Genomic DNA, 25,869 nt, shown 5'->3' on the forward strand with positions numbered 1-25,869 from the left:
TTGCTTGTTTGGGCCGTTCTACATATGAAATTGGCCTTTGAAGGTTTGAATCGCTTCTGAGAGCACTTCTACAGTAAAGTGAGTAAACAAAATAAATGATGAGTCAGCCCTTTTACTGGGTCAAGTGATCAAAACATGCCTTTCAGTTTAGTATTTACATATTGACTGTTGAGCAACGTTAGAAAAGCATACCAACGGATCAACCTGAATTTAACCATCCATTCGAATTTAATCGGCGAGTTATTGTAGTAAACGGTGCGTTGGCCGAGACAGCTAGTTCATCAGCAGGAGAACATTGTAGGTGTTTGGCATCGGTGTTGGGAACATTGCATCGTTTTTTGAGAAAAGCGGTGTTGGGCATATTGAGTTGTAAGCACAACTTTATGAGAAAACGATACCAAGGTGAAGTTTGGAGCAATGTTTTTTCTGGAAAAATGGTACTAAGCAAGAGAGCGTTGTTTGAAGCACTGCTCTCTCTGATGTGGTGCCACATTTTCTCAGAAAAAGGCATCGATGCCAAACACCCACATTGATGCTGTTACATTTAAACCTGTTCTTAGTTTTCCATACATGGTTGAAAGTTCAACAATTCATGGTGTAATCCTTTTGATCTCAGTAATTAGATTGGACTCTACAAAGAACCATTCTACTGTGTCATCTTTCTCGATTTTGTAACAAAACCTCATCTATAGGAATGACAATTTTTCCCATAAAACCAGGGCCCTGATCCACCCCGAGCAGGGTAGGGCCAGAGTCTGTTGATAAATACCCCTAAGCTTAATATTAATTTCTAAAATATCCTTGAATGTATAAGGTGTTGAACATATAGGGCAACAGGATTTACACAATCCCATTTCTCCCAAATTTCTAAAACCTTAGGATCTCATAACCCCATTTCTAAAATACCCTCAAATTCCCATAGCCCCGTTATTAAAATACACCCTAGGTTTGATGTTTTTTAGGTAATTGCTTCAGGACGAGGAGAAGTTGGGGATTCCGGTGAGGTTGGGGATGGGGGTTGAATCCCTGTCCCGCCCTAGCTTGCCACTGAGGATGGGGTGGGGGCGGGGTAGGAGATTTGCTATGGGGCAGGGAGGGGCTCTCCCTCATTGGCGTTTCTACTTATCTAGTAATCTCTGCTAGGTACAAGGGTCCATCTAGACTGTTTAATCTTCAGCACAACCATAGGACTCTGCCAATGCGAGTTTGTCTTACACTGCAGGTCCCACGTCTTAATATAAAAGGAGGGTTGCATGAGATTGGCAGTTGGCTAAAATTTTTATCAAACTCTCATGCCCATAGATCCTTGTGACAATACTAGGCTATCACTGAAGTTCATAAATTCCAAGAATACAAATACAACACCAGGTGTTGTTTCAAACTAGCATAAGCTTTCAAAACTATGTCTACATCCTCATGTTATTTTCTTTTTCAGCTAATCAATTTTGAAGATGAGCGTCAATCCAGGTGCAATGCAAAAGTGCCAACCAGCTGATTGGTAAGGTCTCCTGCTGGTCATAGTGGAGACTTGGGATTGAATCCCGCCTGCACCTGGATTGGAGAGGTTATGGGTTGAAGGATGGGCTACCCCCATTGTGTAACCCTTTAAAAGAAATTAATAAAAAAACTATGGGAAATGTGAAACTTATTCACATGGGGTAGGATTAGGTATATATCCATTATTGTTATTACTTGGGAAAGAATCAAAGAATATTGCCAAAGCATGTTTTTGTGCCATGATACTATGTTAACTTTATCATATTAATCTGGTTGTTTCTTAGGTGTTTTAATTATAATAAAGCTCTACTATTAAAATATATAAAAGGATAGACAGGGATGCCAGTGGGTCTAAGTTAAGTGGTAAATCCTCACTGACCCAACCTTATTGGGTTATTGTCGGGTCAGCCTTGATCGGGTGTTGGGTTGAATTCGGTTTGTGCCAAACCCGATCTCTGGGCTTGTTTGGGTATAGATGCTGAGATGCATTATATATTGACGGGTCAAGTTATGTTTGATGGTCCCTTCCCATTTAATTGGGCCGGGTCGGGTTCAAGTTGAGTCTAACCTTAATCTGTACCGGATCCGATCCAATAGACATCCCTTGTTAGACCTAGGAATAAAACCAAGAATGCAACCCTTTGGATTTTACCTTTTTTTTTAATAATAATAATAATATTGCACATATACTAATATGGATAAAATTTCCTAATAAAAAGTGCAATTCAATGGTTCATTTATAGGGTAAAATGCCACTTTCGACATATGGGACATATCTCCTTTGGAAAGACAAGAATACCCTTTTTGTGATAATGGCAAAAGTGATACAAAGAGGGTAGATTTGTCTTTTTGGTCTAGATAAAAAATATCAATATCCCCCCACATAAAAATAATTCACTCACTGCATATATTAAAAGCTGTGGCAACTGTACTATATAAATACCAGTCAAATCTACATCTTTTTATCTTCTTTTATGCACCTCTTGAATGACTAATCGCTGGTTACAATAAAAAATAAATGAATCTATCGAATCCCTGTAAGTCACAAAAAGAAAAGTGAAACAATGACAAACTTTGATTTTACTTTATTTAGTTCAAATACCAAGCAAATTTGAACCATTAATGGGGCCTCCTCCAGAGCTCTCGAAAGCCTCAATGTCTGTAACAAATAATTACATTAACACCATGATTGCCCATTATAGTTGCTGAATGTTGATGGAAGATTAGATTTACACGGCAATGGTCAATTTCAGACTCCATTAATCAGATGACATTACCAATTAAATCACACTACTCGAGGTCCACTGGTTGGATCTTCATCAAAATCTACACAGAGCCAGCTTCTACCTCCCAGCAAAGAAACACAAATACAAAAAAAAAAAAAGAATGATACCTCTCTCCATGCAAACGTCCAAAGTTTCATCTGTTCATCCTCTTTTTGTTTAGAAAACGTGCATCAGACTTGAAGAAGTAGCCAAAAGAAATAGAAAATTATTTCCGGTTACAGTGGGCTCTTCACCTTTTAACCCTCCTCTTCACTCGAAAAGACATTCCCAGAAACAACTTTCCTCCCCTAGCTTTAGACAATTTCATTTATTAATGATAAATAATTGTGTTTATCTTATTTTATACAGCAATAGCTGGCAAACCCCAGATAAAATAATTTAATTAAATCTAGTATTGAACCCATTATCCCATAGAAGATGCAAACAAAAAGGCTGACGAGAGACAAGGTCAATGGATAGAGGAGAGTGGATACATCTTCCAATATTGATTTTTTATTCAAAGAAAAAGAAAACCCAGAAAAAGCTGTCTCAACCATACAACAAAAGCCATCAACCAATGACCTTCTCAAGGCATCAAAATCCTGCAATCATACATTTTTGGAGCCCTAGGCTGCTTCCCAAGAAGGATTCTCTGTGACTTGCATTCAAGACTTCCTTCATCACCCTTTTTTAAATTATTGGTTCCCCTAGTGGGATTAGTTTAACCCATTTAATTTGTTTTCAAATCAATCTTGGATTCTTGGCCCAATGGTGGGGGCCACGCTTTGGTAGGCATATATCAGCCCTTAGGATTGAAAGATCAAAACAAATTCCTGTTTTGCATTCCTCGAGTGTCACAGTAGTAATGGATTTAGAATCAAAATTAAATTAAATTTTCCTTCTGAGACGATTGAGATCATGATTATCATTTTCCTCGTTGTTTAAGCTTCAATTCCCACGAAATCCAAGGCTTCTACAATGGGCTTGATCAGGTTGAATTTTTTAGAGAAAAAAAAAATGGAACCAAAATAACAGAGTGAATAAAATAATAAATGATAAAAACAGTGCATGCTTGGTTTTGATTCTTGAATGATGATGGCTTCTCTAGTTTCTATGACATTTATTTCTGAAGAAAAACTGTACGAGCACATACATCATTTCCCAAAAAGAAATGCACAAAGGTAACTTTACCATGTACTGTCAAAAGTATTTCACCACAAACATAATCCCTTCCTCACAAATATGGGTCTAAATCTGAATCTGCAACCACCTTACTCCTAAAATCTTCTGATTTTACTTACAGTCAGTGTCAATAGTACACGACCCTCCCTTGTGTCTTGTTTTCATCAAAGAAGCAGCTGTTACAGGCATTACTGGTAATGAATTGCTTAATCTCCTCCAGACCATAATCTAATGGAGTTTCCTCCCACACCCCATTTGGCTTCTGAGTCCACCCATCAACGCCACAGCCACCATTGTTACCCTCAGCCATGAATTTCTGGTCTTCGGAAACACCATTGTAGAAAAAGCTCTCCAAATCCATTTGCTCACTGTTGGTAACACCACCTCGGCCGCCACAGTATTCATACTCCATATCTTTGCCATAGCTGATCTGATTGCAGCTTCCATCAGAAGAGCTGCAACTGGGTTCGCCTCCAAACATGAGGAGACCCTCATTTACTGGATACCCATTATGCATGGAACTCATGAAGCTCTCCTGGGTCTGAAGAAGAGTACTGATTGGTGTTGTTGTGTGAGTATTGGTGCCACTCAGAAGATTTGATGGGATTGAAATGGGTTCAAGCCCTGTGAGAGATCTGCCTGGGTTGTAGTAAGTACCGCTACCTTCATAAGATGATGAAGAAGATGGAAGTGAGGGTGATGATGATGCCGTTTGGAGATGAGTTGGTAAGGCTGGCTGAGATGGTTTCCTCTGAGAAGGAACCATTCCCATGAGTTTCTTCTTCAGCTTCGTGTTCCAGTAATTCTTGATATCATTGTCAGTCCTGCCTGGCAACTGAGCAGCGATTATTGACCACCTGCACCCAGAAGGAATAAGTTCCATAAGAAGAAGAAATGTCTGAGCTTTCTCTTGAAAAAGCTGTACAGTAATATTCATGAGAGATCCAGACTCGGCATGCATGCAGAAGAATTATCTAAAAATAGCAGAATCTTTGAACCATGCATGTTTCCCAGAAAAAAAAGCGATCTACTAAATGCTCTTCTGTTTTTTTTTTTTTCAATTTTGTTTCCTCATCTTTTTCCTTCTTTGATATATGAATTTCGTTAACTTCCACAAAGGAAGAGAAGGGAAAGAGAATAGGGACGATCAGACCAGTTTTGGAAAAAAGATTAAAAATATATAAATAAAAGATCTAGAACTGCACATTTTGAAGCAAGAAGAAAAAATAGAAATGAAGCTACCTGCTTCCAATGCTTGCATACAGACTGCAGATTATCCTATCTTCATCATCAGAAAATTCTCCATGCTTTATGTTGGGCCTTAAATAGTTAAGCCATCTCAATCTGCAACTCTTCCCACACCTCTTCAGACCTGACACAAAGCAACCAATTAGATATATTACAAACAACCCAAAGAGAGAGAGAGAGAGATGGAGAGAGAAGAAAATCAAAATCTTCTAACTGATGAAAAGGGTTTCTTTTTTTTTTTTTTTCTGGTATAATCTTACCAGCTTTATGTGGGAGAGCAATCCAATTCCCACCAGTCCCATGTTTCTCTATGAACTCCTTGAGCTTTGTATCTTCTTCAGGTGACCATGGTCCTTTCTTCACGTTTGCTTTGTCACAGCAAGGAGCCCTCCCCATTTCTCTGCTGAAACTCTTCTGAACCTTTGCTTCTCCTTCAGACCCTCTGAGCAACCAATCTTCCTCTCCAAATGGGTCTTAGTGGATTGGGTGCCTTTCTTTGGAAGACCTAGGTTTTGGACAGTGAGGATATATTTATTGACAGACGCAAGAAGTCAAAAGGATGGGCCTTGTCAAAATTTTATCTACTTCTAACTCATTTCTTATTTCTATTAGAACTTTCCATCATAATTCATAAATAAATCCCTCCCCCATACATTGGAACCCTACATCTAAGCCTTACTTTGGTTTCTTCTTCCTTCTCTCTCCTCCTCTCCCAAAGAATCCAAAGACTAACGATCAGTTGATAAGGATGCCTAGCTCTGTAGGGCCCAGTCATTGGCCAAGGCCAACTATTATTGTTAAGTCCTAGATACACTTGAATATACCCGCATACGTATAAATATACTACTCTATACATGGTCAAAGTTCCATTTCAGTCTAATGGGTGACTGGGTCCCCCCCTTTATATTTAATGTGGCACAATAGTGATTGATGGCTTGATGCTGATTAGGGGATCAAACCCGGTCCGAGTTCCAAATGCCAACCCGGGTTAATGGGTGTTTCATGTTTGTGCAGGTGAGAGAGGGGAGAAAGAGAGAAAAAAGAATTGTAAGGTGGATTGAGTCAAGGATTGCCACGACGACAGACCTAACCTAAAAAGAGACGGGCCCATCGATTGTAAACCATTTGCGCCTAATCGGTAGTTCAGATGTTCCCAACTGTCTAGGCCCATGGCTACTTTTGTGAGTCTGTGACTCTCCCCAACGTCATGGCTACTGTCAAATCAATCATGAGTTAACACCTACGGACAGTGGGGAAACCATTATACCTTATATGGTTGTTGTAATACATTGGATCATTTTGTCTTTCCTGGTGGTCCCTTTTTCTTATACAATTGATATATCAGAAGTGGGGCCCAATGTGACAAATCGTATGGACCTCCTTGTGGAAGATCTCGGTTCCAGAAAAAACCAATCAGACCCTGAATTAAAAAAATCAATCAATCAATGCCATGGTCCCAACCAGCCTATAAGTTGACTTTTTGCTTATCTACTGTAGGAGCAAATACCACCATATCATAATCACCCTTTTATATATCTTGGCTGGATTACTATTTTATTCATTCTAGACTAAGAAAACTCAACAAATGTGGGTTTTCAGTTGCTTGAATCAAACCAAAGTTCCAAACTCTGAAGATGATTCACAAATTAGGTCCTTAATTACTACATCTTTTCACCATAAAATGGTCTGGTTTAGTGAGATCCGGTTCTGTTGGTTCTATTGTTTTACCCAGTTCAGTTCATCATCCGGGTCAAGGTGGATGTAGGTCCAGGTCCAGCCTTGACTCAGGAATTTGCATGGGCGCCCCACAGAGTGTATTCCATGGACACCCCACAGCACATATCAACCGTGTTTTGAGTATATCTCTCCATGACAAATATGGAAGATGTTTCCGATGCACTCTGACAACTTGAGAAGTGCAATGTTGATGGCCCAATAAGGCTTAAGAACATTGGTTTGGAAGTTTGAGTCGACTCAGTCCCATCGTTTCCACCTTATCTTTGATCTGGGCATTGGCCAGACATGTTTCTTTATTGTTGTTTGTCAGTTTCCTTCTTTGCAGTCTCTGTGAGTCTATGGAAAATGCATCTGGGCAGTGGCCATGTTAGGCTTTAGCCCAATGGTGGGTCCATTTGAAAAGGCTAAAAAGGCAGGTTTCAATGAGCTACTAAGACTGGACCCATTAAGGCCACAAGAGCAGGAAGTGGGAACACTAGCCCTACTAGCTTTGCTAGACTAGACAAAACAACATACTCACAGTCTAACAGGGAGAATTGTCTGTAAAAGATGTTGTTGCAACTGGCATCCAACGACCCCTAATGGTCATACATGCCCATCCATCCAAGAGATGGGCCACCAACCACAAAACCCATGTTGGTCATAGTGGGCCACGCATCCTGTATAGTGTATACTGTGTATCCAATTGCATTGCAGTGCCAATCACCCCTGTGTTTAGGGGCTGTTTGAAAACAGTTCAAGTGGCTGAATTGGATGGCTTATTCGCCTAAGCCTGTGTTTGGCGTTTGATTGCGGTGCAAATGAGAAAAATCCGAAAATGCATGAGTGTACAAACAGGCTGAATTCAAATTATATTTGGCTTACTTTTTGTTCTTATTTGTTTGTAAGAAGTAAAATGATGTAGTTTCCACCTTATAAGCAAGGGAATGGAGTTAGGAGGAAGGTTATTTGTTTGGGAGTGAGATGATATGGTTCCCACTTTATATGAGAGAGAAATGAGGTTAGAAGAAGCTGGGACAAATTTTACAGCAGTTCATGAAATGCAAAATTTACAGGTAAATGAGACAAAAAGTGCAAATTAATTTTTGTATCATAGAGATGTAAAACTGGATCAAGTGCAAAATTTGTATTTGATTCAGATTTGCAATGCAAACAAATGGAAAGCAATTAATGGCTGCATAGTTGATGTTGGGTTAATCACTATACCTTCACGTACTTTATTATTTATTTTTTTATTACATGATAAGGTTAAAATTGGCACAATCATCTTTAATAAAGATGGGTCACCAATCGTTTGTAATTTATAATTTATATTGATTCATGGCTTTTGATGGGGGAAGTTAATGGTTTTCCCCACCTCATAAATTTTATTTACTCAAACCCCTACTTATGAAAGATTTCCCATTTGTCATTGTTTTCATGTATAAATCAATAAAAAATTATGTGGCCGAGAAATCAATAAAAGACCCTTCAATTTATTTTTGGTATTCAGTGTTATGCACCTCATAATTTCCTCTTACCCCTTTTTCTCCAAAGTGTCGATTGCAAGATTGGATTCTGCATATATGTTTGGCATCGATGCTGCATAAAATACCGTTTTCTGAAAAAACAGTATTTCTTTTTTGTTTGAAAATATTGCTGTCAATTAGGAAGTTTTTTGGGGCAACAGCAACACTTTCTGTTTGGTACTACTGCTTTATATCTGTTTTTAGTACTAGTACCCATTATATGGAGTCCATGTCACTGCCACATCATGTTCTCGCAGCAACAAGCTCCAAATTGAGAAAACATTGAATTCAGCATTTCTCCAAACTATGCCTTCTCAATTTCTAAAGTGTGGTTTAGAACACTATTTTTTATGGAAAAATGGTTCCAAACATGTTACCGTTTTTTGAAATACCGATTTTTCCAATGTAACACATTAGTATCACCGTTTTCTGGAGCAACAACATTGACGCCAAACATCGCCTGCATCAACGCTGGAACAAATCAGCTAACAAACCAATGAACCAGCCCAGGCTTGGTTAAAAACCCCTCAATGTGGGACAATAAAAGTCACTCAATTCATTGAATTTTAGTCATGAAAACTAAAAAGAAAAGTCCCGTCTAAATATTTATTTAGAGGGCTTTCACACAATAGCTTCTTGCTGAGAAACCTGATTGAGCCATGTTTGATAAAAATAAAAATAAAAAACTAGAAAGCCGGAAGAAAAAGGCTTACATAAACCGAAAAGAGGCTGTATATCGTTAAGTAACTTCCCAGTTATTCCGAAATGGATCAATAAACGCTAATTCATTCAATGCAGAAATTAACCCTCCCAAACGGTTCCTAATAAATGACCAATTATGAAGTTCCAACCACAGAAGAAAACATCGATGTTTCTTGAGACTTGTGGATCAGATGAGGAGTTAGACCCCACCCATCTTGTATGTGTGATACGCTAATGATTTGTATTGATTTTGATCAAATATATATGTGAAATCGAAGCTTCTAGGGAGGAAAGTAATGTGAACGAAAGGAACACAACACACCATCACCCTGACTGGGTCCCTCCCATCTATTTCCATCATATCATCATCTCATCTACTCACCGTCTTTCTTTCCATTTGCTTTCATTTTTTATTTTTCTATTTATGAAAAATTTCATGTCTAACGCACAATTCAACCATGACGTTTAAGTGGTCTTAATTTTTTTTTTTTTTTTGGCAAGACGTTTACGTGGTCTAGGGTGGCTTTAATTCACTATGTTTCATTTTCAACTCGTGACTGAAAAAAACTTTTAGGCAGCCAAGCAATTCAATTGAGGTGATGTTCGATTTGGGGCCCACAGTTTGTAAGGTGTTCAATTTTGGTAAATATACTTTATTCTTTTTTTCTGAAATTTTCATTAAATATTTTTTAGCATATGAAATTATCCACTTATAACCATATAAGAAAAGAGTCCTTACATAAAAGTTCATGGGATTAAAAAGAGAAATAACACCTACAACCTCCACACTTTCTCATCAATAGATAGATAAGACTTAAATAAACACAGTAAATGCATGAAAGTATGAAACAAAACAAATCTATCTTCACTGAAGGCACTGTAAAAAAACCTTAAAGAAATGATATGGGTATCCATTAATACCATCTAAATGGGTTTCATTTTGGAGGTTCTGTAAAGCCAAAAACCAAGTAAAAAACTATATGCAATTATAAGATTTGATCCTTCTATGTAGCAAGTTATGAGAGCCTCAAACCGCAGATAATTATGACAGTGATTTTAGCCACGTGTAAAACAAATAATAATAATAATAATAATAATAATAATAATAATAATAATAATAAAAGGAAAAAATTATGACAGTGATTTTAGCCACGTGTAAAACAAATAATAATAATAATAATAATAATAATAATAATAATAATAATAATAAAAGGAAAAAATTGCATGGAGAGAAAGAAGTAGGTAATGATGTTACAAATTAAGAGACTGAAGGAGTTTTCCATTGATTTGACATAGAGAAGTCGATATAGAAAGATGTAAATGCATTTAAGACAATCAGGAAACAAACCCACGAACAGTGGGCCTTCTCAATATGAATTGTAAAGATTCGGTTTTGTCTTATTTAGGCTGTGCTTTTGGTTTGTCAGAATATAAAGAAAATAAAAAGCTGATGAAAAGTTATTAAAAAATTTTATGGCACAGTTTGAAAAAGTATAAATACAAATATAGAAGGTTATGCACTCTACATATTTGTATTTATACTCCTTTTAAAACTAAATACAGCTTAATAATTGGTTTCTTGTAATTTGTATCAACTTGGGAAGAGTGTAAATATGCACAGTGAAAATACCAATTTGTACATTGTACAGTGCAAATACAACTATGCAAGGTTTTGCACTGAACATATACTTATATATGCACTTTTACTGTATTTTTAAACCTTGTATTTGCAATATATAATGTACAATACGTATTTATATTTGCACTCTTTCCAGAAGCTTCATTTGGGAAGAGTGCGAATGCAAATATGTACAGTACAAATAAATCTTATATGGACTATTTCTAGACCTTGTATTTGTACTGTACTGTATATATCAACATTTGTACTCTTTCCAAACTGAGCATTGAAAATTTGGGTGATTTCCCTATTACATTGCATGTTCATGTCATCTCTAGTGACCCACAATTGATTTATTAATGAGTAATTCACGATTCAATTCAAAGAAACAAATAAACAATTTGACATGTTATGAATAAAAGTTAAGCAGCTTGACGTGTTTCAACAATTATGGGGTTGTGTTGGATTAGTTTCGTAAATGGCAATTTGTATTAGATTAATCCTGCATCTCCGGCTCAAATCATGAAAAAGGGCTATTTGGAGCAAGTTGAATCAAAAGAGGCAATACTATTTCCATAATTTTATGGTATTGAGAATATTTTCGCCGGTTTAAAATGAAACAAATGGAGCCTAATAAATAACTAATTTCAAAGGTGTAAGAAGATTGAGGAGATTATTTTGAGGGTGTTTGGCTCCATAGCGTTTCACAAGCGTTTTATTTCATAAACCTTCTTGATTTACAAGTATTTCGTTTCACCTGTTTTATGAAAACACAAAATAAATAAAAACATCATCATGTTGGAGATATAAACTAACAAGGTGTTTAAAGTATTTTGATTTATCATTATAATAAGTTTAATTATAATACCAATTATGTATGCATTTGGAACCGTGGTCGTTTATTGAATAAATGTTGACACATAGGCATCATCACTTCAGGATTTTTCCCATTATGCAGATTCCTATACAAAGAGACTTACAAAAGCAGACCTTGATTTATATGCGTGCCTACCGTTGGGGGAAGCTTCATATTAGTGCTTCCCCCAACGGGTAGGCGTTTATTCACTGTTTTACCGATGTTGTGCCTAATGGCACCTAATATATCACGTAAATGTCAATAAACGGGTTCATTATTGTTTTTATTGGTTTTGCAAATAAATCAAGTATAAATGTTTAGTGAATAAACATCCACATTTCCAAACACATATTATATGACATCTCAAAGAAAGTATCAGTTTTTTTCAGATTTCAATATGTCATATCTTGAATCACCATGTTGGTTCGAGAATGGAGAATTCTCATTTACACTCACCTCACAAATTATTTATTTTATTGCACAATTGGGAACAGTGGTAATGGGGAATTGATGCTAATATATACAACTGGGTTGGTACCATAAATGAGGTTATTGAAAGTTTTAAATTATTGCAAATGTATGATAAAATTAAAATTTATGGAATGGGTTTCAGTGAGATTTTCCTATTTTATTTTAATCAGGGTTCAATTATAATATCAAAAAAAATTACGGTCAATCAATCAGTATCATAAAAGAGATGACGAAACAGGTGGTATTAATCAAAATTTGCAGAAGTACTTTGATTGATCAAAGATCTTGAAACTAAACATTACTGTAATGCTTTTTTTTTTCTTTCTTTCCGAAAAACAACACACTAAACATGGGTTTCTAGCGTTTCCATTTTTTCTGATGAGGCAAACTTGTAAAAGGAAACATTTATGAAACGCTACAGTGCCAAACACCCACTTTGTGATTCTACTTCTACAGCACTGTTTTTCTCCTATAAAATAATCAGTGCAATTATATTTGCTGAACCACTTGGTAGACATAACTCACTTTTAGGTGAACCATATATATCAGTATATGCCATTCAGTGTATTAAATTTATTTCAGATCATATTGTATTCTTTTCTTGACTAAATCATATTAATACACATTAGCTACTTAGAGATTTCAGACAAGTAGCATCAAATTAAGGCCCTTAAGTAGACAAAGCCTAGTGAGTCCCCAACAAATCTAACTTACGTAATCAGGGATGTCACAGATTCCTTTAAAAACAATTACTGGTTGGATTGGGATGAAGTTGATCATTCAAGAACTTGGAGTTACTAATTTTGAGTAGCGAATTTTTTTATCTCAGTTATTCTGATATGAAATGAACGTCATAGATTGGCATTTGGGTTTCCTTACTGTTCCTATAGTGGTTAGAGCAATAACCATGGAGAGGAGTTGTCAAAATACTCAAACTTTCAGTTTGTTAATGGCTAGATCTTGTGACAATCAAGGACACCTAGCAATTGGGTCAGGTCTGAGTTGGGTCGAGGAATTTTGAGTCACTTTGGGTCGGGCTAGGTTGTCAAAAGCGAGACCCTTACCCCCTAAATATTCATGTTAAGGTTGACCAATGGTTCAGGCACCTGGGTCGGTTGATCTTTAACAAAGTCAATGATTTTAACCCAAAAAATATATAGGTTTAACCATCCAGTTCGAATGGTTTGAACAGTTCAATTGTCTAAGTCAATGCCAATTTGAAAATATTGGTTTAAAAAGAGGTGACCCAATGGTGACCTGTGATCAATCCAACCCAATCGGGTCATGTCACCTTTTAGTTTGGACCGCTAGATAGGGGGCCCATAGATTTGGTCAACTTTTGCTAAGCTAATCAAGGGGATGTTTGGAACCATGGTTGTTTTTCAAAAAATGGTATCATGTCAGATTCACATAGGTGTTTCCATGTATCTCATTGTTTGGTTCAGCCGATTATTAAAAAATCGGGTATGCCTAAAAAATCGAGACCCCACCAGTGCATGAAACACTAAGTATTTTATGTGGTGCTTACCTGTCAGCATATACATGAAAAACGATGATGAAAATCACCTTACCAAACAGTATAGTATTGCTCACTGCCTATGTGGCAGAAACGTTTTTTTTTGTGAAAAATGGATCTTAAAAGCATAGACATTTTTTCTTGAAAATCAATCCCAAAAAACGCCCACACTTCCAAACACCATACAAGGTGTTAATTTTTGCCACTTGTTATCAATCCTTCCAACTAAACTCTACTTGAAGTAATGCAAGGGGAGGACAAATGATAAGACGTAAAAAAAGCTGTTAATAAGGGAATACTCTAGGTTTAAGCTCCTATAAAATTGTAACTATTAAATATATAAATTATAATAATTATTATTGTGCAAATATTTGCAGCTTAGAGAGAGGATGGGCCTTTGCACGAATTTACAACCTGGGTGACCCGAGTTGAAATATTGGCAACAACCTCCCTGTATGTACAGGGGTAAGACTGCATGTTTCCCTTCATAATGATTCTTCCCACTAAAATTAAAACCCATTTTATCAATATTCTCATTATTTTAAGCGACAATAATTGTGTTCATTAAGGCCTTTTTTTCTCAAAATTTTTAGTCTCAAACCTTGGGATACTTTAGGCATTCAAGTTAAATCCATTACCCATAGTATATGAACCGTACATATATATGTATGCATGCATACATACATGGGTTGTGAAAATTGATTAAGATCAAAGGGATGTTGTTTGTACAATCTATTGGAACAGGGTGCATTACATGATGGTTCTATAACTAATTGACCATATATTATATATTTTCTCATTTATAGGCTTATCTATGTCTACATGTGTCTTTGTATCGCCAAGTGGGCTGACCTGAATGTTGGTACAATCTGTTGAAACAGGCTGAAACGACTGCTTTACAGATGAGAAAGTGGGAAGAATCTGAAGCTCAATCCTTTACAGTTGCTTTTGAGTAAAGATAACTTATAATATAAAGGGCATTTGCCCTAAGACAGATTGGTACCGAAAATTGTGAAAATATAGTTGAGTAGGGTTCTCTAGCTGCAGAAGCACAGTTTTGTTTCTTCTCTTCTTGGCCTCAGAATCTTCAAATTCGACACGAAGTTGTAACTAGAAAAAAAAAAATCATTTAATTGAAGTCCAACAAAAAGACAAGAATGGGTTCTCTTTCATGGACTCTGCATAGAGTGGAAGACGTGTAGAGTTTCATTTTTCTCAGTGGTTGGCAAACCAACTGAAAGAGAATTGACAGACTGCATTAATAAATAACAACTGAAGTTGAACTAAAAAAAACTAAATTCCAGAAGCAAATTCTGAGTGCTTAATATGCTTTCATATACAATAACTCCATGTCTCATTGTATCAGTACCATCCATATATTCACATCAATCTCGATCACACCTACACCCATGCTTGAATTAACATAAACACTTGTACCAAACAGAGCGTATGGATCAGTGATTGGTAGCTTTATAGACTTCAGAGAGCTTTCAGACTGTTGAATCAATGTCTTTGATATAATATGGTTGGGAAATAACCCGGTTCAGTCCACCTCAGTAGGACCATTGGGGCCAAGAAATCAATGAAACCAGTTTACTTACAGAACACAAATGGAAACAGTCTATCTTCATTGATTGGGTGGCCTTATGGATTCATCAATAGATGGATTTGATGGTTCAACCCAATGAAGTTGACACCATGAGTCATGGCACTTGATCAGCTCAGTTTAAGGGAGGGAGTTCTGAACTTTTAATAATCTGTCATTGCTCTAGACCAGAAAGCTGCTAGGGTTAGGGGTTCGGGGGGCTTTAAATTGAGCTCAAAAAGTGAAGAAAATAGTAATGTGTCCATTACTGGGATAACTGGGCAAAGTCAAGAGACTTGCTTAATATGGACAGAGACAAAATTGGTGGAGAGTGTATGGCTGCTTCTTGAAAGGAAGAGATTGATGTATTGATCTGGTCCCAGTCTGATGATGAGTAGCCCTAACCCTAATCTCCTGTGTCGTTTTGTTGAAAAGGATGCCCAGGGCTGTAAATGCTTGGACTTGATTCTTGATTCTCTTTCAATACAGCTGGTCTGAATCTTCCATCTTCCATCTTTTGTAGGAAAATAAGCCAAGGGAAAAGAAAAAAAAAAAAGAAAAAAAGATACAATGGATCTATCCATCTGCATCAAATACAGATATCCAATCTGGTCGTAATTTTGGGCCAGTATCCACCTGAATTAATTAAGGCTGTGTTTGGTAATCTTCTATAGGTGTATTTTGGGCTTTTGAAAGATTAAGGATTAATGGGCTATTTGGGAAAGTGTTTTTTAAGTAGATCTTTCGATAGCCCAACAAAGCAAATGACGTACTAAGATTTTTGGAGCTTGCTTTTAAAGACCAAGACTTTGTTTAGTATCAAGGTTTTAAAAACCGACCCGGAATTAGAATTGTTATGGCCACTGGTTTTTAGGTTGATGTTTCGACGTCTGATTTGAATGGATGGTCCATTCCAACTAAAAAGATAAAAAATAATAAAAATAAAAAATGGCCAAAACCGTTGAATTGACTGATTAGGTCAATAGATCACTGACCAATTCAATAGTTTTTGGCAAAAAGACTGGATTTCAGGTAAAATGAAACTGATTGCCTAAATGGTTCCTGGGCCGAATGGTCTGATCATCCGAGTCAACAGCAGTTCAAAAACACTGGTTAGTATTATGATGTACTGGGCTGTTAAAAACAGAGTGGAAGGGTAATTTAGGTGCAAAAAGACCAAAAAATTCTTTTGAAATTTTTCGATTTTAGCTGTTTTAGACTTCTGCGAGTTTTTTGGGAGTGGGTCTTTCTGACTTTTCATCCTTTATTATCAAAATGGAAAAAGATCAAAATTTTATCTTTTAATTTTTGAAAACCTCAAAACACCTGTGAAAAAACTTACCAAACGGCCCTCAAATTTTGATATTTCTCTCTTTCTTTTTCTTGTTTGGCAATAAATAGGGCAGATAGAAAGAGCCCCCAGCTAAAAAGCTCAAAGACCCAAGAATAGGAAAAATAGGAAGCCCCACCCAAGGAAATGGTCTCCACCTTTAAAGATCAATTCGCAAAAGCTCCACGGGTCTTTGAAATATCTATCAATTTAGGAAAAAGTAAATAGCATCCTAAATTTGCCAAACCAAACGCAACCCAATTGAAACCCGATTGAAAGGAATGGAATGGTGAATCAAGGTCTGAATTGATGTCAAAGTAGACCAGTGACGTGGCAACATAAGCTTGCTCCGGATGACTGACTGGGACTGGCCCAAAACTAACGCAAGTCCAATCAGAGATCAAACACAGTGTCAGTCGGTTCAGACTTGTGATATACTAATATTATATACACCGTGAGCGGGTGGCACTGTCGAGTGTCGACTTATTTCCTCTGGTCTCAAAGTGAGAATAACACTATTCTCCGGTCGGGTTGAAATTGAAGGGGGTGATGGCGTCAGATGTTGCGTGCCGGAGTGCGAGACCTGAGACCTCCACCACTCCAGTCCAGGCTCAACGCTCGACGCTCCAGGCTTTGCTTTGGAAAATCGTTATTTGAAACCGCGCCGAGTAGAGAGTATCAGAGTACTACCACTGGAGGAGGGAGAGTAGTGGACGGTCGAAACGTGGCGGAGGCAATAGATCTCGTGATTGATTTGGTGGGTCCCGCCCCCTCCTCTTCCTGAAAGTTAGGTGGGGTGGGCTTTGTGTTTGTGATTGGATTTTCTGGTGGTTTCTTGGTTCCATCAATCAATCTCAACAACAACGTACGGCACCCCCTCTCCCTCCCGAATTAATTAATTGGTCCGTCGGATTAAAGAATTACGATGATATTTTGTTGATTGTCTCAGGCTTTCAGCTCTCAAATTCAATGTCTCATCTCATCCATCCGCTTTCCGCTTCGGTCTTCGCCTCTTCGGCCCAATAAACAAATGCAGCTATCTGGCATCTGCTTCCATATGGGGGTGGGGGGCATGTGGGCGTCAATCATGGCCTTTTATTGGGTGGACCAGAGTCATCGGACCATCACGCATTGACCCCTCCGACAAACGTTACAGCTTCCAGCTCATCTCTTCCCCAATAAAGGAAGGAAGAGAAGGAAGAACTGAAGTCTGCATTGAAGGTTGAACGGGATGCCACAGCTAATGGGTAGAGGCAGAAAATTAGTTATTTGTCAATGTTTGGTTTCTGTGCAACTATTTCTTTGACAATCTCAACCCAGTTCCTCTGATTTTCCTCTCTCCCTATGGCATCAAACGGATTGTATCCCTTGACCCGGTTATCATGTTAGTGGATCTACATTTGACTCATCATCATCATTATCAACGCATATATTTTATTTTATTTTATTTTATTTTTTGTTTTTACAAAAACACGAGAGATTAGTCGATACAACACAAATAGGGATACAAACGGAACGAATCAGATTCGGATAAGATCTAAAATACTGTAGGTCTAATAAGAAGATTCAATCGGATTTTATAAATATTGATTTAAACTCGAATTCAATCAAGATGTTGGATATTCGAATATGATCATATGATCTGATCTGAATTATTTTTTTAAATAATAAATAATTAAAAGAAAAATAAAATATAACTATTTAAATAAGGAAAAACAAAAAATACAAATATTTTTTATCAATATATATATATACATGTTTTTATAGAAAAATAAATAGTATAATCTGAATTTGTTTCAACCTCACCTAGTGTATTTTTTTCTAAAGCTAGTTTTAAACAAAATGGTTATACTTGTGTTTCCATCTTTTTATGTCCTGGTTTTGATGAAAGTAAGTTCAAGTAAAAATGCTTTTTTTGTGCTTAGGAACAATAAACAAATGGGTTTTGGTTTATATGCACAACCCAATAAATCTAAGCTAAACCTAATTCCAATGTATAACATCCTAAATCTGAATATTAACAAATCAATTTTAGATTGAGGTTATCCAATTCGATTTGATGTATTTGTGGTCCTAATATTATCAACAGTAGTGAGGTTTGACAAAGGCCCAAAGAAGCCTTTTCTTTTAGTTAAAGAAAAATTAGTAGAATCTGGAGAATCTGATTGCACCACCATATTCATATTAATAGCAAAATCAGCAGCAGCCAAAAACATAGCCTTCAATTTTGCTTACAATTCCTCAGAGACAAAATAGTACACGATGAGCTTGGCTATCATCGATCACGAGTGTTAACTGTACGCTCCATCTGTACGGAATTCTGACGTGTTCACTCTTAATAGGTAACTCAGCTCGGTGTGCATGATTTTGCCTCCAGCAAATCGGGGCTTGAAATCCCTCCTCATTCTTACCACTACAGCACCACAAAATAAATTGCCCAGACCAGTACATTTTTTGCAATTTTATTCTTTCCAAGATTCCATCGATCAAAACATGAATGGGCCAATTTGGTAAATTTACCCTCATCATAACGTCGGTTAACGTATCAAATAAACCCCTTTTCATTGAAGTCATTATTAGTCACTCTATCAATTTTACCAATTCCTTCTTGAATTGGTGAGTTAGTGCTTGAATTTTCTTCTTTTAAAAAATTAAATGGAGATGATTTCAATAAAGTCTTTTTCAGAAAATTATTAATCCTTAATTTTTTTGTTTTCATTTCTTTGTACTAGAGCTGAAATATCAAGTAGAGCAGCTTAACATGCAGTAGCAAATGCAAGTATAGCCATGGGTGCAATAGGGAGACTGAGAATTCCATTAAATCCCAATGCAAAACCTGAATAGAATACAACTTTTTTAGATTTAAAATAGGTAAAACTACTTTGGTTACTAGCTCTTCATTGGTATGAGGTGACCACAGATGTGACCTTTCATAGAAAAAAAAAATATGGTGAATTACACTACACTCCATCGCAGAAATTCCACCTGTACACCGGGACTAACAATTCTGACATTTAGCTGAACAGTTGTTTTCCCAAAAAAAAAAAAAAAAATTAATCACAATAATTTCAGGGTCATATTTCTTTGATAATAAGTTTAACAATTAATTCATAAGAATGCTCATCCCAGTTGAGTCAAGGAAGATGTCTAATCAACACAGACGATACAACTACTTTACTTCGGCAATGAATGGACAATGTTTTTAATATACTTTTCAGTGATAATAACGTATGAAATATTCAAAGTCTAACTTGGTGTTTATGTGAGCAAATCAAGCTTATTATTCTTTTAGTTCAGTCTCTTTGTCAACTCGTTATCTTCTAAAAAGGATTAAGTAGTTACATCTATACCATATTCTAAAATGCAGTTGTCCACATCGGATTCGTCGTATTGCTTCTTAACCCTTTTAGGTTTTTGTAAGAGTTCTTTAAATTCTAAAATTATAAAATTAAATATAGGGTTACTTAAGCTCACCCATAACTAATTCAGTTAAGCTTGGGCTTCTTTCGATATTAGATCCTTTGCATCACAAGGGTCTCCGCTAGTTTATATATTATGTTCTGGAATTAGAGTCTTATGTCATGCACGGGCTTTGTTAAATAGAATTAAAGTACAAAAACCTATTTTACATTCACAATTAAGCAAAATCCGTCCAACTGCAACTCAAAGCAGTATTTTTATAAATTATTACTAATTTCCTATTCTTACTATAAATTTTTTATTATTTTTTAAATGAAATTTCTGTGGATTTTAATTTTTATTAATTTTGTCAAGCAAATTTGGAACAGAAAGAGCCTATGACGTTCCCAACTAAGCTGAACTGGTCCAAGTCCAATGCAAGAAATATAACTTTTGTTATAGAATCTTATAATAAATTTGTTAATACAAGTATAATAACTATTATAAGATTATCTAATTAATTATAATTATTATAATAATTATCACGTCACCTTATTTCCTACTTCATTCCCAAACAAATAACACGCCTACCTCCATTTTCACAAACAAATAAAGTGGGAAATCACTTCATTTTACTTCTCACAAACAAATAAAACAAAGTCAAATGGCAAGTGAAAGAAAATCCAATTTTACATTCAGAATATTTGTAATCCCAATACAAATGAACTTTCAAATGCATCTTAAGGCTTAGTTTGGAAAGAGTACAAATACAAATATGTAGAGTGTAAAACCTTGTATTTTGTATTATTTATACTGCACATATTTGTACTTGAACTCTTTCCAAACTGAGCCCAAGGATGTATTTGGTTGCAGTGCAATTTTATTTGCACTAGTACAAATGTATGAGAGTGCAAAATAAAAAAAAAATTAAGATAAAATTTTACTTCATTTTTAATGCAATCAAACAAATTAAGATAAAATTTGAAACAAAAATAAATCAAAACTTTCACCCAAATAATTTGCACTACCATAATTTTGCATCAGCACAAATGAATGTGCACTGCAACCAAACACAACCTAAAAAAATTTTTAGTGTAAACAAACAACCCTCGAAGAGAATAAATGCTTACCTTTGTAACCTAAAATAGAAGATCCCATGACAAAACCACCACTTGCTCTATGCCTCCATTGTACCATCTAATTCTCACTTGTACAAAGTATAATCTCCAACTGCATCAAAGTTCATTCCATAGTTTTCCATATTTACAAGGTCCTTAATTCCTTATCATCCCAACCTCCCAGGAAGCGCTCTCTCAACATATGGCACATTGTACCAAGTAGCAACTATGGCTCCTCAAATGGTACCTGTGACTAAACCTGTAGTTGTACTTTTAATTAACCTTCTTCATTGTTGAATTATCCTTAATCTTCCAAATATCAAGGTTCAAAATATCGATACAATTATTGGTCTGTATAGAGGTTTGTTTTTATTTTATTTTTTATTTTTTAAATTAGTTCAGAGAGATCGATTTACAGCCTATCTACCTCCTAATAAACCAGGTCAGGTCAGACCCCAAAACACCTATTGTAGGGGACAGTATCCAGAGGCCACTGATATAATATATATAGATCGGTCGATACAATTCAATATGTTTCAATATTTTAAACCTTTTCAAATACCTACATTTAATGGGTCCATGGTTCTCTTAGAATCAAAACTGATTGCAATAGGCGGATTCCTGATATAGTTCCATTCTTCCACAAGGTCGATGCACATGAACAACAGAAAAGCCAGAGGTAATTAAGATTCCAATCCATAATCCATATCTAAGCTAAATTTGTCACTTCACCACCCTTGTTTTCCATCCTATGGAAATGAAATTTAATAAAATAAAATAAAATTATTTAATCATTTGAAAAAAAATAAAATTTATTTATGAAAAATAAAATTATTTGGTATCATTTTAGTAATTCAAGGTATGAGACACATTTAATCCTTTGAAATTCTAAGACAATCCTTACAGTTTCAATTAACTACTTGTTCATTGAGAAAATGTTGCCAACAGACTGGCATATCCTCTTTATGGTAAAGAAGATACACTTGCCACAAAACTCCTTAACGCTGAGTTTGGAAGGAGTACAAATACAAACATGTAGAGTGCAAAAGCTTACATATTTTGTATATATTTATACTCTACATATTTGTATTTGTACTAATACAAAATACAAAGTTTTACACTATATATTTGTATTTTTAGTATAATTACATATAAAATAATACAAAATATAAAGTTTTGCACTTCACATATTTGTATTTGTACTCTTTTCAAACTGAACCTAACAAAATTTCGCTTGATTTGAAATTGAAATTTTTGAAAGTTTTGAATTGAATGAAAAAGAGGAAAAGGAAACAGTGGGAAAAACTCAAAGGCTTTCACTTTCAAGAGCTCTTGGATTTCTCTTTCTCTTAGAAAGTTACTAAATTTTTATTGAACTTTCCTTCCTAAGATGCACTTATGTTTTTTTTTTTTTTTTGCTTCAGAAAATTGGTTAATTACTTAGAAAATTTTGAATACAAAGTGGTGAGTTCGAAACCCATTCATCTTCAATGTTCGACCCATAGCACCATGCAGCCAAGGCATGAGCTAATCCATTAAATTGTCTCTTAACATGAGAGAAAGAAACATATGGTAAACCCGATACTATTTGCCGGGCATCCAAAAGAAGATGGTTCCATCGCCTTGGAGCAATTGGATCTTTTGACTTCATAAGATTGATGATGGATAGACAATTGCCCTGAATAAGCACATTTCCTGATCGAATCCGATTAAACACCTTCAGAGCTAATAACATCCCTTCCATCTCCACCATCTCTGCATCCCCTCCAAGCACTAAAGATGCACTTATGTTTTGAACTCTTCATTTCTGTTTTATGCGAGTGAAAGTCTCTAATTCATCTATGTTAGGAGAGAGAACTCAGGAATATGGGAGGTGGGGTAAGATGGATGGAGATATTTTAGTGGGGTGGAGATAGATTTTAAGAGAGTTTTTAGTAAGGAGAGACATAGGTGATATTTGGCATTGAAATTAGTGATTTTTGAAAAATCATAAAAAATTGTTATTTGGTATCATTTATGCCATATAAGATGATTTTTGAGAAATTGGCTTTGAGTCTATTTGGTACTGATTTTCAAGGGCCGATTATTTTGTATTAGATTTATTAGTCAATGTCATGTTGAATGCCAAATATTAGATTATTTTGTATTAGATTTATTAGTCAATGTCTATTTGGTACTAATTTTGAGAAATTGGCTTTGAGTCTATTTGGTACTGATCTTCAAAGAATGGAATTAGTTAAAAATCAGCAAATTACTAGAAAAGGTAATCCCTAAAAAGGGATGATTTTAATAATCGATTTTTGGCTGATTTCTCAAAAAATTGGTATAATCGACCAACCAAGCAAGAAAAAATCACTGAATATTAAAATTCTGATGTGGATCCTACATGGCGCTGATTTATGGGAAATCATCACTGATGCCAAACATCACAATAATCTTTGGAAACTTTCCTTGTGTCTCTACATTCAACCAGAAGGGAGTGGAATGGAGAGAGAGAGTGCTGACTTGAATTAATGGGAGGGATGATCAGAAGGGGAAAGGAGAGAGAGTTAAAGAGGAAATAGAAAATAGGGTTTGGAGAGAGGAGAGGCATGCTGACATGGAGTACTTTGCTTTATATATAGTCATTATTGACATCAGATTACTCATATTGCTTCCCAATCCTTAAAATTTTGTTGTTGTTTGAATGTTTAAAAATAATAATAAAAAAAGTAAATTACAAAGACCCCTTGTACTATGGGGTCAGTAACAAATATCCCCTCAACCTTCATTTGTGACAGAAACCCCTAGCCATTAAGTCAAATGACGAAATGCATTAAATTAACTAATTCTCACCTAAATTTTACTTATTTTTTTCCTCACCCTTTTCTCTTAAACTCTAATTGACCAAAAATACCTCCATTTCTCCAAATGAAACCAGCTAAAATAACAAGAATCATCACTACATAGTAAAAGAATTTTTTTTTTTAATTCTTGATTAATTTCATTGACATGAATTTTTGTTTTCATCTTAAAATGTAAAAATTATCCACTCCTTTCTCCAAAAAATCAAGAAAAACCATAAATCTATATCTATTAGAAAGAAACCTCTACCTTTTCATTTGAATTTTGAGTCCAACCAAATATCTACAAGGATCTATTGGAGCAACTAAGAGGACTTCAATGTTATATTTAAAGAATTAATCGAGTCATAAATCATTCAAATAAATAAGGAAAGTGATGAGGGCGGATTTGGCCCTCTAGTGAAATTGTGACACCTGGCACCTCATGCAAGTCAAGGGCATCCTCTTGACATCTGGGCAATTCGGGCAGCTCGGCATAGCTCCCCACAGGCAGTTCGGCAGAGCCTGCCATAGCTCTCCACAGGCACCTCAGCAGAGCTCGCTACAAGCAGCTCAACAGAGCTCGACATAGGCAGCTTGACAGAGCTCGCCACAAGCAGCTCGGCATAGTTCCCCCCCCAGGCAGCTCGCCACTTGTAGGGTAGCTCGGTACAGAAGTGCAGCACGGCATATCGCAGGAAGATCTCCTGCCTGACAACCGTACCTGACAGATTCGGAGACCTGCACCCACGTCTGTTGTCAGGCGGCGCTGTGCCTGCCAGCCCTGAGAGCTGTCCCTTGCCTGGCAGAGCCGTACTTTGCAACAACTGCCTGCACCCACCACCTCAGCTCTGGCAGTAACGACTATGGCAAAGAGACAAAGGCGGTTATGCCTGACTTGGTAGAGGTTGTTACGCTTGATTTGACAGGACACCACTATATAAGGACTCCGACCCCCAAAGACAAAAGAGAATGAAAAAATGGAGGTAATCCCTGCTCTCTAGCTCTCTCATTCCTCTAATATCATCTTCATGCTCCCGACAATCAGAGTGCTAACTTAGGCATCGGAGAGTCCCCACCGGGTAAATACCCCTGGGTCCCCTAGTTCAGTTCTAGCAGGTTCCTCAGCTCCCACCGCCTACAAAGAGGAGGAAAGATGGAGTTCTTGTAGGTTCCTCAGCTCCGCCGCCTACAAAGAAGAGGAAAGATGGAGTTCTCGTAGGTTCCTCAGCTCCCGCCGCCTACAAAGAGGAGGAAAGATGGAGTTCTCGTAGGTTCCTCAGCTCCCGCCGCCTACAAAGAGGAGGAAAAGATGGAGTTCTCGCAAATCCCTCAGCTCCCGCCGCCTACAAAGAGGAGGAAAGATGGAGTTCTTGTAGGTTCCTCAGCTCCGCCGCCTACAAAGAAGAGGAAAGATGGAGTTCTCGTAGGTTCCTCAGCTCTCGCCGCCTACAAAGAGGAGGAAAGATGGAGTTCTCGTAGGTTCCTCAGCTCCCGCCGCCTACAAAGAGGAGGAAAAGATGGAGTTCTCGCAAATCCCTCAGCTCCCGCCGCCTATAAAGGAGAGGAGATCACCTCATGCAGAGGGCAGTCGGGTTGCGCTACACCAGGGAGCTCCACCATCCTCTAAGTTATAGGTCACCTAGGAGCAGGTCAAATGATGAATCCACTAAGGTAGCTCACCACTAGGGAGCTCAACACAGCTCTCCCCCAGGCAGTTCGCCATCAGGGAGCTCGACATAGCTCTCCCCAGCTCGGCATAGCTCGGGCAGCTCGGCATAGCTCTCCCCCAGGCAATTCTCCATCAAGGAGCTTGGCATAGCTCTCCCCAGCTCGGCATAGCTCTCCCCCAGACAGTTCACCACCAGGGAGCTCCACCATCATCTCTTGGGAGCAGGACAAATGATGAGGTACTTAGCCAAAAGAATTGATACACCACAAAAAATTGGTACGTGACCAGAAACGATTACATCAGAAAGGATAGGTTGGGGATTTAAAAATAAATAAATGGCTAA

At 36.8% G+C, this 25,869-nt stretch overlaps 1 protein-coding gene across 1 annotated transcript; it reads right to left on the reverse strand.

Annotated features, from left to right (window-relative positions):
• Window positions 1-3,858: 3,858 nt before the first annotated feature.
• LOC148870904 (uncharacterized) lies at window positions 3,859-5,828 on the reverse strand. The gene is made up of 3 exons (XM_088967432.1): window positions 5,453-5,828; window positions 5,187-5,316; window positions 3,859-4,801 (listed from the first exon to the last, which is right to left on the reverse strand). The coding sequence occupies exons 1-3, from the start codon at window positions 5,586-5,588 to the stop codon at window positions 4,072-4,074; spliced, it is 996 nt and encodes a 331-aa protein (XP_088823558.1). The 5' UTR covers window positions 5,589-5,828; the 3' UTR covers window positions 3,859-4,071.
• Window positions 5,829-25,869: the final 20,041 nt, after the last annotated feature.

This window comes from Nelumbo lutea, chromosome 2 (assembly GCF_056320005.1).
Source record: "Nelumbo lutea isolate HS-2025 chromosome 2, American lotus-T2T, whole genome shotgun sequence".
In the NCBI taxonomy this organism is placed as follows: Eukaryota; Viridiplantae; Streptophyta; class Magnoliopsida; order Proteales; family Nelumbonaceae; genus Nelumbo; species Nelumbo lutea.

Coding starts and splice junctions, on each gene's coding strand:
- LOC148870904 (XM_088967432.1), bottom strand. CDS start 5,588: ATGGGGAGGGCTCCTTGCTGTGACAAAGCAAACGTGAAGAAAGGACCA. Junction 5,317..5,452: donor TGCTCTCCCACATAAAGCTG/GTAAGATTATAC, acceptor GCTTTGTGTCAG/GTCTGAAGAGGTGTGGGAAG. Junction 4,802..5,186: donor TATGCAAGCATTGGAAGCAG/GTAGCTTCATTT, acceptor TTCTGGGTGCAG/GTGGTCAATAATCGCTGCTC.